The sequence below is a fragment of the Corylus avellana genome, chromosome ca5 (genome assembly GCF_901000735.1).
Source record: "Corylus avellana chromosome ca5, CavTom2PMs-1.0".
Lineage (NCBI taxonomy): Eukaryota > Viridiplantae > Streptophyta > Magnoliopsida > Fagales > Betulaceae > Corylus > Corylus avellana.
The window spans coordinates 30,365,659-30,379,243 of record NC_081545.1 but is presented as its reverse complement, the minus strand read 5'-3'; the positions used below and the strand labels follow the sequence as shown (position 1 = coordinate 30,379,243).

General features: G+C 37.1%; 2 protein-coding genes across 2 annotated transcripts; one reads left to right on the top strand and one right to left on the bottom strand.

The window, feature by feature from the left end:
* Positions 1 to 214: 214 nt before the first annotated feature.
* LOC132182768 (uncharacterized) lies at positions 215 to 936 on the bottom strand. The gene has a single exon (XM_059596106.1). The coding sequence runs from the start codon at positions 691 to 693 to the stop codon at positions 340 to 342; it is 354 nt and encodes a 117-aa protein (XP_059452089.1). The 5' UTR covers positions 694 to 936; the 3' UTR covers positions 215 to 339.
* A 269-nt stretch (positions 937 to 1,205) lies between these two features.
* LOC132183055 (uncharacterized) lies at positions 1,206 to 9,953 on the top strand. Its single transcript, XM_059596450.1, has 12 exons — positions 1,206 to 1,627; positions 2,692 to 2,895; positions 3,302 to 3,447; positions 3,767 to 4,035; positions 4,564 to 4,661; positions 5,399 to 5,546; positions 5,625 to 6,064; positions 6,561 to 7,075; positions 7,158 to 7,218; positions 7,327 to 7,605; positions 8,533 to 8,794; positions 9,197 to 9,953. The coding sequence occupies exons 1-12, from the start codon at positions 1,256 to 1,258 to the stop codon at positions 9,535 to 9,537; spliced, it is 3,135 nt and encodes a 1,044-aa protein (XP_059452433.1). The 5' UTR covers positions 1,206 to 1,255; the 3' UTR covers positions 9,538 to 9,953.
* Positions 9,954 to 13,585: the final 3,632 nt, after the last annotated feature.

Below are 13,585 nucleotides of genomic sequence, written 5' to 3'. Positions count from 1 at the left end.
AAAATGCAGATAAATATAGAATGTGAATATGGTATGCAACTTGATTCATATTTAGCTGCTTAGCCTGGCTTATAACATTTCAATTTTGTTCCTACACGGCTACACCCAATCCTTTGTCTCAGCAGAACCCCTCCACTTCAACTATTTAGGTTTAAGACCCCATTGTGGTTTCAATTTTGAGTTGAAGAATCTAGATTCGCGGTAAATTCAGAGAAAACAAAAACAGTATAATTGATTTTATTTATTCTCTTCAAAATACGAAACCCCAACCATCAAAATGTGATTTGGGCAAAACGACATCGAATCACCAAAGCAAAATACAAAAAAATTTCTCAAATCTCAAAAATCACAGCACCGGCCGTTCTTCTCCCAGTCGCCGAACCGGGTGGGCTCCGGACCACGGGGCCCACCGACCTCGCCAGTTGCTTTATTCACAAAATTGCCATTGTCGTCGTAGTCATTCGTCGTCTTCTTGATTTTCTTCCTGGCTTTCGTTTTGGAGATCCTTTTCCGTAGTCTCTGCTTGTGGCTCTGCTTAGGGTTTTCTTCGAGCGGATGGGGCTGCTGAGTCGCGGAGCAGATGAGTCGGTTCACTGAGTTCGACAGCGAGCGAGTGAGCTGGTCGGATCTGGTGTGGGAGAAGGTCAGCTTGAGAGCGCTTGATGAGAATAAACGGCACAGATTGCTCGCCATCGTTCTTTTGCTTGCACAACGAAAGAGAGCCTCCAAAAGAAAGAGCAACAGCGAGAGAAGATCAGCAGTGAAGCTGTCCTGTCCACAAGTGAACGGTGTCGTTTAAAGCAACGTGTTGCTTGCAGCGTATGCAACGTGGACTAAGGTACCTCTTTCGGTGTCCACCAGTAAACGGTGTCGGCCGTCGGTGAGGGGTGAGGGAAGAGGGAAGAGGAAAGAGAGATTTGTGTGAAAATGTGGGAAGAGAAGAGAGTCATCCGTGTCTTTTCTAAGCTAAAAAGTTTCAATTTATTTTTTTATTTTTTTTTATTTTTTATTTTTTTTTTTAAATTTTTAAGTCCGCACATGACCACGTCAGAGAGTAGAAAATACAATTCGGGTTTGGTGTTACAGTCAAAAAAACAGAAATGCTTTAAAAAAAAAAGAGGAGAAATATGAGGCCCAAACAAATGCAAGGTCCGGCCCATGACTAGTCGTTTCGCGTCCTTCAACTCCCGCTCGAATTCAAAAAACGTTTACCAGAGCATTAGATCCAATTTGTGTGTGTGAGAGAGAGAGAGAAATGGCGGAGGAGACAGAGGAACAGAGGCAATTGAAGCAGAGAATAGCGAAAATCCTGGACGAGACGCGGACCTCCTACGCTACTCACAACCGGAAACTCAAGGAGCTCTCGGCCGTCCGATCCAGATCGTCGTGCCCGGCCCGATTCTTCTCCGCCTTCTCCAAAACCCTAACCCCGCTCTACAGCTTCCAGCGGCGTGTTACCTCCACCGAGCGCGTGGTCCGATTTGTCTCCGTCTTTGCCGGCGCCCGTGACCCCGACCATGTCTCTGATTGCGACGCGTTCCTGGAGGAGTTCCTCAGGTTCCTTCTGGCCGCCGCCGTGGCGGCCAACAGGACCGCTAGGTTTCGAGCGTGCCAGATTGTTTCGGAGGTATGGTGTAGGTTTTTCGTGGTGTTTGGTTGCTGGGAAAGTGTAGGAAAAATATCAGGAGTTTGAATGATTTGGTATTTTTTTTTAATTGAGCTGAATGAAGCTGTCTTGACTATCTGACGTGGATGATTTCTTAGAAAATTGAGGGGAAATAACATAAAATTTTAGGGGGTGAAATTTGGCTTTGTACTTGTTCAGGTTTTTAACAGTTTTAACCTGTTTTGTCGCTGAGAAAAAAACCCTACCGTATTTATTTTGCTGCGGAGTTGTTTTTGTAGATTTGGATAGGTGGAAATAAAAAATGTGGGTGACCAATTTAAACTGGTAACTTGGAAGGGAATTTTGATTTTACACTACGTTTGGTAGTATGGAGGGAGAGGACAAGAGAGGATATTAAATATTGTTCATATACGTTTCTAAGCTACATTACTGTCTTGCCAAAGGACTATGATCTTTGCCTACTCGTTCATTAAGTTGCACAGTTAGTTTTTGTTGTTCTTGTTATATTAAAAATTAAGGTGGTGCAAACTCTGCAATATTACTCATTGTTTGCTTGATCAGAGAGTGGAGGAGTGGTATGGTAAATGAAATTCGAGTCTGATTGTTCTTGTAGTTTTAGCATCGCATAACTTAGTGGTAAATGTTGAAACAGGGGGTATTTTAATAGTATTGCTTTTCCCTAGAGCAGTCGGGCTCTTGGAGGCTTGCCTTTTAGCATTTGGGACAACGTTTTTTCTGATAGAAAATGTTTTCAGAAAGCTCCTGTACCGGGTTTTAATTGTTCCACTGGATTTGCAGTTAGAGTAGACTTTTCATAATATTTCCCCCATACTTGTGCTTGCAAATGCTGGTCTCTTTGAAGTCCTAGTTTCGAGAAAGTGAAACTAGTCTTAGTTTGTCTAGAAACATCAAATTCAACTGCTTTAGATCTTGCACATCATTTGGGTATGTTGTCATGAAAGATCATTTTGGTTAGTCTGAATGTTATTTCTTACCAGAGTTTTCATAGTAAAAGTCTTGGGAACTTATTTTTGTGCTTTCATATGAAATTCCTGCACTTGTAGATCATCATGCGGTTGCCAGATGATGTGGAAGTGAGCAATGAAATTTGGGACGAGGTGATAGATTGCATGATGCTGCGAGTAAGGGACAAGGTCCCTGTAATCCGTACATTTGCAGTCAGGGCTCTATCACGCTTTGCAAATGATGGTGAGAACAGTGATATCCTAGATTTATTTCTTGAGGTGCTTCCTCTAGAACAGAATGCGGTGAGTTTCCTTACTGATTCGATTCAATATATTTTTGTTGATGCTGACTTAATTGAAATGTCCCAAAATGTTTTCCCTTGGTCAAAGTCATGACTTATTTTTGTTTACTTTCACAAGAATACCCTTTCTCTTGGCATAATTACATGTCTTGTATGGTACTTCTACTCTTTTAAGCAAAAAGTAAGGACAATGCTGGTATGGTAGTGCAGGACAAGCGGATGGGATGCATTTAATACTACATTTTTTTTTTCTAACTTTCTATTTTCCACAGGCAGTAATCATGCTATTACCAAATGGATAAAAGTTCTTTTACTATGAGGCCTAGGAACAAAACATTGATCTCTATGTTTATTAGATGAAATATTGTAGTGCTTTCTACATCTATAAGGCTATGGCATGTCTGCAGGAGGTTCGTAAGACAATAGTGCTATCATTGCCTCCTTCAAATACAACGGCCCAAGTAATTGTTGATTGCACTGTGGATGTGAGCGAGTCAGTGCGCAAGACAGCATACTGCGTTCTTGCTAATAAATTTCCTCTTCAAAGCCTAAGGTAAATGTGGTGTCACTATACCTGTTATGTACCTTTCTCCCCTTTTCTTTAACCTCATGGTAAATCAATGAACTCTTGTATCCATGATTGATATACTTTTTGCAGTATAAATTCTGTGTGTTTCGATTCTACTAAAGTAATTTATAGTGTGTGAGTTCACTAACAATGGCAATTACATACTTTTAAAACCTAGTTAATGTGGAGTTTTGAGTATTGCCCTGGTTTAGCTTTTCCAGTTGGCTAGCATACTGCTTATGTATAGTCTTTTAATGAATTTTTACATATTCTCTTTTTCAAATTTATTTGTTTTATTTTGTAGCATCAAGCTCAGAACGATAATTCTTCAGAGAGGACTAGCTGATCGTTCTCCAGCTGTCTCTAAGGAGTGTATTAAGTTAATGAAAGATGAGTGGCTTATTAAGTGCTGCAGTGGAGACCCTGTAGAACTTCTCAAGTATCTTGATGTTGAAACATATGAATTGGTTGGAAATGCTGTGATGGAGGCTTTATTAAAAGCTGGGTTAGTGAATCTAAATGATGGTGAAAGTATTCGGCAATATGTGTCGTCAAGAGTTGACGGAATGGAAGGTTGGTTGAGCTTTGTAGTATTTCTACTTAACTAGTCAGACGTAAAAGATAGGTTAATTTATCATGCCAGGTGGGGTGGGTAAGGAGTTGTGGGTCCTGACATGAGATTGGTTACACTAGCAAAATATCTTTGCTAAACCCTTTCCTGCTACAACAATCTTAAAATTGGCATCTATCTAAAAATAGAATTTGCGGATTGGCTGAGCTGTACATGAAGAAAATGTCCTTGTTGGTCATGACCCTTGAGTGGTTAGAAAGATAGAACGTAAGATGCATTTTTTATATACATTTAAAAATTGTATGGTCTAGGAACAGGGTAGAGCAATTGAAGTTTATACTTTATAGTCCAAAGTAATATATAGAACATATTGGCTCATGTAAATCTGCCGTGGCGGTGTCCTATGGCTCCTAAAACACACTGATTTTTTTAAGCTGAAATGTTCACCTGTTTCATGGCTTATAATTTGAGAGAATTAGGACTGGGCTTGTAATTTACAGCATCCTTATGCTTTTCCTTAATGATTTTAGGGGACTCGGTGGATTGCATCCCAGGCATCCAGCTAATGGAGGCAGAGGTTGCTCTTTATTGGAAAACTGTATGCAGGCACTTGCAGACTGAAGCGCAAGTGAGTTTCTATGTTTCATTTTTCAAAAACTTGTTAATGACTATCAAACTAATGACTAAATTCAAAACTTATTAATGACTCTCAAACTATTGACTAAATTCAAAACTGACTTAACTTTTCCAGGTGCAAGTAGATTTTTCTGCCACCGGTGCATAAAAACATGTATAACTCTCAAACTAATGACTAAATTCCAAACTGTTCTAATCCTAGACTCTATTATTTGAATATAAGGAAGCAGTATAAGTCTCACTGCATGTAGTCCTAACCCTTGGTATTCCCAAATTTAGAGTTCCACTCAAAAAATCAACAACACACCTTTCCTGTTTCTCTATCAGATATTAATTAATGTTTAGAGGATGGATTCAGAATCATCTGTTATACTAAAATTTGCTTTTAAATGTGCAGACATGGTAGCCAACCTACCTGTTTCAATCATTTCAAGTAATCTCTTGCAACTGCCAGAATTCATATTATCCCATTTGTTGGAATGTCCTTTTTCTCTTTGGGAAGAATTGTGATTTTCAGGAATGGACTTTTGCAATTAGTAATAATAATGTAAATAATTGTGCTAATGAAAGTTCATAAAAAATAATGTATCTCTTTTAGTTACCAAGGTTTTTGGGTTGTTTGTTGCATCTCTTATGGTTACAATTTTGTAATCAATTCTTGAAGTTGCATAAACTAAATCTACCATACTTCATTCTGATCATATAAGAATCATAACTGTGCTTCAACAGGCAAAAGGCTCTGATGCTGCTGCTACCATGGGCACTGAAGCAGCAGTTTATGCAGCAGAAGCTTCAGACAGTAATGACCTTCTAGAGAGAATTCTTCCTGCAACAGTTTCTGATTATGTAGATTTGGTGAAAGCTCATATTGATGCTGGTGGGTGTACGCTCATTTGGTTGACATGAGGGTCAGTTACATCCAATTATGTGTCCTAATTTGAACTAATATATGCAGGACCAAATTATCGTTTTGCATCTCGACAGCTACTATTGCTTGGTGCAATGCTTGATTTTTCTGATGCTACAATCAGGAAGGTTGCTAGTGCATTTGTGCAGGAACTGCTGCACAAACCTCTTGAGCATGAAGTGGATGATGATGGGAACATGGTTGTCATAGGAGATGGAATAAATCTTGGTGGAGACAAAGAATGGGCTGGTTCGGTGTCTGGGCTAGCAAAGAAAGTCCATGCTTCTAATGGTGAATTTGAAGAAATTATTCTTGGGGTTGTAGAAGAGCTTGCTCTGCCTTGCAGAGAGAGAACAGCAGATGCTATGCAGTGGATGCACACTCTTGCTGTGACAAGCCTTGTCTTGGAAAATGCAAAACCATTCCATTTGCTTCAAGGACGGGCTATTGAACTTGCTGAACTACTGAAATCCTTATTGCTTCCAGGGGTAATGAATTTATGTTCAGTATTCTATTTTCTTTTCTCCTTTTAATATTGTTATGATGTATGCTAAATGGATCTGGGTAGGAGTCTGAGCGTCTAGTACACCTGTGTGATAAGCAGCAGGATTTGTCTAATCTACAAACCATGGGACATGGGGAGGGGGCTCAATCATTGAAATGTAAATTTTCACTGCGCACACCCTAGAGCAAAATGAACTGTATTGTGAAGATACTTCATTAAATATATACTTCAAATGATGTTTAATATCTATGCAATTCAATAAAATAACATATATAGGACATTGTTTAGAAGTGAGAATATGTTGCCTTTCCTCAATGCAACATAAAGACACCAATGAGGAAATACTTTTTCCATAACTTTTACCATGTCCATGTATCTGTCAAATTCAAATGCTCCCCACACTTTAAATTGTGTATATAACGTAGTTCAAAGCTTTTTTCCCCTGTGGTGTTAACTGCTGGTAAGGACTTTGATTGCAGGCAAAACATGTTCACTTGGATGTGCAGAGGATAGCTGTCAGGGGTCTTGGGCTTTTTGGCTTGTTAGAGAGGAAGCCAAGTGAGGAAATAGTAAAGCAATTGAGGCTTTCTTTTATTAATGGTCCCACTCCAATTAGTGTAGTGGCCTGTAAGGCATTAATTGATCTTGGGATGTGGCATGGGCCTCAGGAAGTTGACGGGGCCTTGGGTGTGGACGTCTCATCAAAAGTCCGAGATAATAAGCAGGCTTTTAGTCCTGTAAACTTTTCTGATATAGATGAAAGTTCGAATGTTCAAATGCTTGATCTTTTATATGCTGGAATTGACAAAGATGACTGGGACAACTCTTTAGCAAGCGATGAATATGAGTCCGTTCAAGCTATTCTTGGGGAGGGATTTGCAAAGATTCTTCTTCAAAGTGAGAACTATCCGAGCTTACCAGCTTCTTTACATCCCTCTCTCTTGGCTAAGCTCATTAACTTGTATTTCAGCACTGAAACAAAACACCTGCAGAGGTAGGCAAATTTCTTTTCAGTCATTTTGTCTTCTGTATAAGGTTTAGCCATATAAGTTTGTTCTCCTTGGCTTTTTGACCAGGTTTAAGCAGTGTTTATCTGTGTTCTTTGAGCATTACCCTTCCCTCTCTGCTATTCATAAGGCAAGTAACACAAGTTTCAAGATGAGGTCTTATATATGAATTGCTGATAATTATGACTGAATTTTGTTTTATGTTGATGACCTAACTATTTTGGTTCTGTAAATGCAGAAATGTTTGTCCAAGTCTTTCATTCCTGTCATACGTTCAATGTGGCCTGGCATCAATGGCAATGCTGGGGTTTCTACACTTATGGTGTCTAATATGCGTAAGCGTGCAATCCAAGCATCACGTTTTATGCTGCAGATGATGCAGGCTCCATTATATGAAAAGGAAACTGCAAGAGAGGATGAAAATGGGAGAAGGGAACTACCAGAAGAACAAGATGGTTCTCTAGAACCTCCACTTGAGTGTGGCCAAGAGGGACTTGCAATTCGCATTGCAGTAGAGGTAATTGTTTACAATTATTAGATTCAATTACTATATGATTGGTTCTTAACCTTGCTGAAGCTCCTATTACAATATAAGTTACAAATACTTTTTAGGATTTCCAATGGGTTGTCTATGAATATAATTTGTTCTCCCCACAAAGCTGGTCACCCTTGATGTTTTCTCGAAATAATTACTTGCATAAAAAAAAGTATTTATCATCTAGTCAGTGATCCAACCATGCTAGTCTCATCAATCCTCTAACTTAGATGGCTGTTTGAGAACCCCTTTCTTTATCGGAATATTTTTTATGCAAAATCAAAATATAATAGGAATAACCATTGAAAGTTTGAAACTACTATAGGAATAGGCATTGCTATTCCTGGGAATTTGTAGTTTTAGGAATAAAAGTAATATGCCTACTCATTTGCTTGGTTGTAGCATTAGAAGAACACCCAAAATTAGTAAAATCTATGTTATAATATCATGTTGAAATTTTGCATATAACTTATAATTGCAATAACCTACATAATTTAAAATATTATAATTTCAAATTATGTATGGCTGATTATATGATATATTTTTATTGTAATTTGATATATAATATTTAACATGCATAGACAACCTAAACATAATGATTAATGATCTTGTACACAGTTTTACAAATAATTCTAACGCTTATACAAGAAAATAGCCACATGAATATCACATATGATCCTAATTCCTAATCCTTAGTGGTAAGTAATTGAAGAATGCTGTTGACAGAAGAAGGAAGAAGAAGATTAACTATTAAAGAGTAACATATTCTGCTGAGTTAAAACTGTGGACGCATGCTTTGTTAGAGATTGGTGTTATATGTAAAATTCCTAGGTACAGATGTCCTTTGGGAAGAATACTTGAATTGAATTTTGCAGGCCTTAAACTTATATTTTTTTTGTGATTGTCAAGGTGGCAAGCTTCCATATAAAGAAGACAGCTGCTGAGAAGGCATATGTTTCGGCACTATGTAGAGTACTTGTCTTGCTCCATTTTCGGTCATCAGAACAAGGGGCAATAAAGTTAATGAGGAGGCTCCTAAATCATGTAGCTGAATCTGTCTTGGCAGAGAAGGATCTTGTGAAGGAACTGAAGCGGATGGCTGATCGTCTTAAGGCAGTAGATAGACAACCAGAACAGGAACTGTTGCAAGATCAAGCTGATTCTATTTTGGGTAAAAACTTTTACTTTCTCTGCAGAAGTGCTAGGGAACAACAGTTCTTTATTGGTGTTGTGCGGCATATGGCATCGGTAACTTTTGGATCGGGCAAATTGTTCCAAAAGACAATACAAGAATGAGAAACCCTATTGGATAAATGATCATCATCTTACTACCACTTGCTTCATATAATGCAGTAGCATGATAATTGCTAGCCTAAGCATGGAAGTATTGGAAGTAAATTTAATTGACCCAAGGCACTTGCTGGATAATATATGCAGTTTAAATTTTAATGAGTTAGCTGCAGTGTCGGTGACAAATGCAAGTTAGAGTATAGTCGATATGGTTATCTTTTTATTTGTTTTTCTTTTCTACTTAAAATATGTCTGATTGTTTGTCCTCCTTTATGAATGATAGGGAGGTTAGATCTAGAGTTTAATCTGGGCAGTGATTGCTCTGTTGGTATTCCACAAACACCAGTCCCCCGCTCGAGCAGACCACCCCGTTCCAGGAAACGGGTGAAGCCTGAAGATAGCTCTTCTGATGAAGAAGTTTCACCCACTTCAGTGGTTCCTATCATTCCTAGCGCAGTAAGCATGCGATCACAGAGGGCGAGTAAAACTGCAGCACTGACCAAGATGACTGCCAGTAGATCTATCAGGATTGTTGAAGATGATAATGAAGAGGAAGAAGGGTCTGAGGTGACATCTGAGGAAGATTCTGAAGAATCTGATCAGTATTCTGAATGTGTGGGTTGACCATGACATGATAGTACCCTCTTCCTATGCCATGATATTTTCCTTAGCACTAATATATGTTGTTGTATGATTGGTTATTTAGGCTGCCGCTTTTGTACACAGGGTGTGCATGAGAGCTCTAGGATAAGTGTGTTTCTGGAGTTGGGTTAGTTGGATCCTTTGCGCTGTACATTCTAGTTATCTCTCTTGTGTGTGTGTGTGAGTCAGTTATCATTAGCTCTTACATTATCTTTTTTGTTTTTGTTTTTGTTTTTTTTTTTTCTGGGAGGATTGTAATGTAATGAAGCAGGTGGTGTAATTCTCTTCTTTTGACATTCTAATGACAGTACTTGGAGGTCCAGTGATTGTCTTTGTTAAAGATGAAGAGATAATTATGATTCTTCTTGATTGTGTTATGAGAACTGATCGTTTCTTAACCTAGGGGTTTTTAACCTAATCATAATCTTTCAGCAAAATCCCAGCACAACTTAACCATAATCTTTCATATTTAAATGAATTTCATAAGTGTTTTACAATCATAATATGATTCTTCATTTTGAGCAACACGAACCCCATTTTCTCATTTTAGAAATAGTTTTTTTATACCTTTTTCAGTAAGAAAAACACAGACCTGACTCGAGATTTCTGCAAGGTAATATAAGAGAAGATATTGACGAGTAGCAAATGAAGTTTGTTTGTAATGTCAAGAAGTATATATGAATGTAAATCTCTTAAAGAGAGGTAAGAACACTCTATTCCAAGAGTTATGCATCACATTCTATTCTCAAATCCCAAGTGATAAAAAAAAGGTCCTAAAGCGTTGAAAAAATTTTGCACTTTGCAGTTGCCTTAGCATTCTAGAGAAAAATATAGAATAAATGGGCAATGGCAGACAAGAGCAGATCAGCAAACAAAGAAGAAGATTAAAAAAGTCTAAAAAAGAAAAGAGTGTGAAAGAGTAAAATAAAAAGAAGTTCACATTTACCTCTTTAAGGGTCGAGTGAGGTGAGAAATAGGCGTGAGACACGCAAAAGGAAAAAAGTATTGCTCACTTAATTATTACCGAAATAATTACTAGAAGAATGTTGAAAAGGTAAAAACTTTCGGCGGTGAAAACGACGTTGTATGATTTTTTGACTCCTGAAAACTTCTTTAAAACACGTAAGAAAGCTGAGAAGTCAACCGATCTGTCGGCTCGACGTGGGGTTGGGGTGAAGAAAAAAGAAGGTTCTCGAAATAAAATGGATACAAAATAATGGTGGATTACACTCAAATTTCGTTGGCTATACGTTTAGGAAATAATAGCCAAACTTGCACATTGTATAGGGAAAAGGTCAACCAAAAAAAGTCTGAAAACAGTACACGCGTCAGGATATGCATTGCTCCCTAACAACTCTGAACTCTATATATACTTGTTTCAACTTTCAAGCTCCAGTGAGTGGACGAAATTGCAACCAAAATCATTTTCAAATTTATTAGAGAAGAAAAAAAAAAAGAAAGGGTCGGTCATATTGGCCCATTGGGGGTGTGAAAACCACTGGTTTATTTGATGCGAAGAAAAGCTACCACTTAAGTTTGGATGGCAGAGTTGTTAGGTTTGTGTGCGAGAAAAAGTGAAAAGGACAACCTAAATACATAATAACAACTAATTTCTAGAAGTCGTGGAAGTAATCAAAGAAAAAAAACATACTTGAGCAACTAGTAGTGGATGTTGCGTAAAGAGAAAGTGCATGCGCCAAAATCAAAGGCCAATTTCGGTTGCAGATTTCTTCGTGTCCACCACTCACATGTACGGCTGTCTTCCCAGCCCCAAGGTTTCGTATATTATAATTAAGGTGCTAAATAATGGTCGAAATTATTCACAAATAAATAAGTTAATTGATAATGGTGGAAATTTGGAGTAGACATGCAAAAATATATTGTTGAATGTAAGAAAAGCATGACCCAACTATTTAGGTCATTCTTTTGTCTCATCCTAAGCTTCATTGACATTAGCCAATTATGTTACAACTCTCACTTTATTGATGATTTCACTTATTTATCTATTTAACGATTTAATTTTTAGGTCGTCCCTTCCGTAACTCGACCATAAAGTCACAATGCTTTCAATCTTATACTCGATTAGTTGTGTCCGATTTCATACTCGACATGATGGCTAATTCTGATACCAAATACTCTGTAATTAAGGCCCTTGTTATAATAAAAAGTAAATAAATAATCTCAAATTAAGGTCCCTAATTATGATAAAAGCAATTACCAATTGAAAGGATCGGTTCCGAAAGTCTCACTATTCACTTTTATAAAAATTTCAACGTTTATAAATTCTTAAAAAGTCCGAGTTGTTTGTGTTTGTTTTTCTCATTTTTACATTTATGAAAGTCAAACATCTTATCCAACAATAAAAGTCGTATTCTTCGACGTGCATACTCTTTTATCCAATGTCCACTTGAATTAAATGCTTAGAAGAAGATGAAAAGTCTCTTCAAAGTGCATAAATGTTCATTTGAAATTACACCACCTCCACTAGACTTAAATGTCCAACATTTTATTTTCTCAAAGTTTTTTCTTATTTTGTTTGTTTTTTTTTTTTAAATAGTACTAAAACTTGATTCGTGCGATATAAATGTAATATGAGCTTATAATTTTTTTATTTTTTTATTTTTTTGTAAGAAAACTAAAAAGAAAAAGTAAAAGAAAAGAAAAGAACAGAAGGAAGACTTTGGCAAACACATATTTTGGGCTTGACATATCCGGATTCCGGACAACACTCCAAAACGTACGTGTGCCAACAAGTATCAATTATTCAACTTTTTTTTTTATCTTCTAGATAGGTGAGCATAAATAATTTGTTTCATCAAATAATAATAATAATAATAATAATAATAAACTAATTTGTTAACTGTTAACAATAATTTTGTTGATTTTTGCAATTTTATAACTCATGAACCTTTAACTTACACGAAAATAAAAGAGGGATTATGCACCATCAAGAGTGGTGGTTCAGTGATCTAAGGAAGTTTTTAAGTGGTTAGGACATGGATTATGGCATGGGTTCAAATCTCTGCAATAAAGAATTCTCAGGCATGCCTAGGGAGTGCCTGCGGTTTTTTCTGTTTAGGCCCCTCCTGTGCGGCTTCCAATGAGTAGGTGTTACCATAGTTACATCTAGTTAGGATAGCTATAATTAGTCTTCCTGACTTACTACTTTTGCTCTGTAAAAAAAGAAAAAAGAAAGAGGGATTATGCATGGAGATTTGCGCTTAATTAATTAATCATACACAATCACCTTCTTCTCCAATCTCCATGGCGCTGGCTACCTTTCGTGCTCCATTTTACCATCACTACCTTTAAAATAGGATTATCATCACATTCCACCTTCCACAAATGCTATGCAAAAGGGGAAGTTGCGTGGCAATGAGTCTCGTTATCATTGTCAACGACAACATTAATTATTGTCTTAATTAATGATTAATAATACATTATTTTATTAAACTATATTCATCTCATTCATTTATGCAAATGTGTAATCAATCATAAATTACTAATCCACAATATTTATAATTAATCAATCGATGTTAGAGAAATTTACACACTCTCACTCTGACTTATGATCATTTTCAGTTTAAATAAACTCGAAATGATTTAATTCTTATAAAAAATAAGGATAAAATTGTCTATTCATATTTTTTTGAAACAATTCTACTTCTACTCTTACTTTTACGATAACTAAATTCTTTTCCGTCTGAGTATTTAAATCGGAGAGGATACAAATTTTAGTTTCAAGTACATCATTAGTACTCGAACAACCTATAAGAATTGATATTAAACGCCACATCCATGATCCAACCGACATCTATGTAAGTTAAAGTTTGTAACCGACCAATCGGGGATCAGTAGAGAAGGGCCAAGAATGACTATTCACATAGCATGCGTTACCGACTTGACTGCCCCTGACAGACGATAGAGAGTTGAAAATTACACAAAATAAATAAGAAAAGACTTTCTTGCCATAAGTTTCTCCAAGAGTGGGCGGGAATCGGGATGGAGATGCATGCTTTTTTCCATGCAT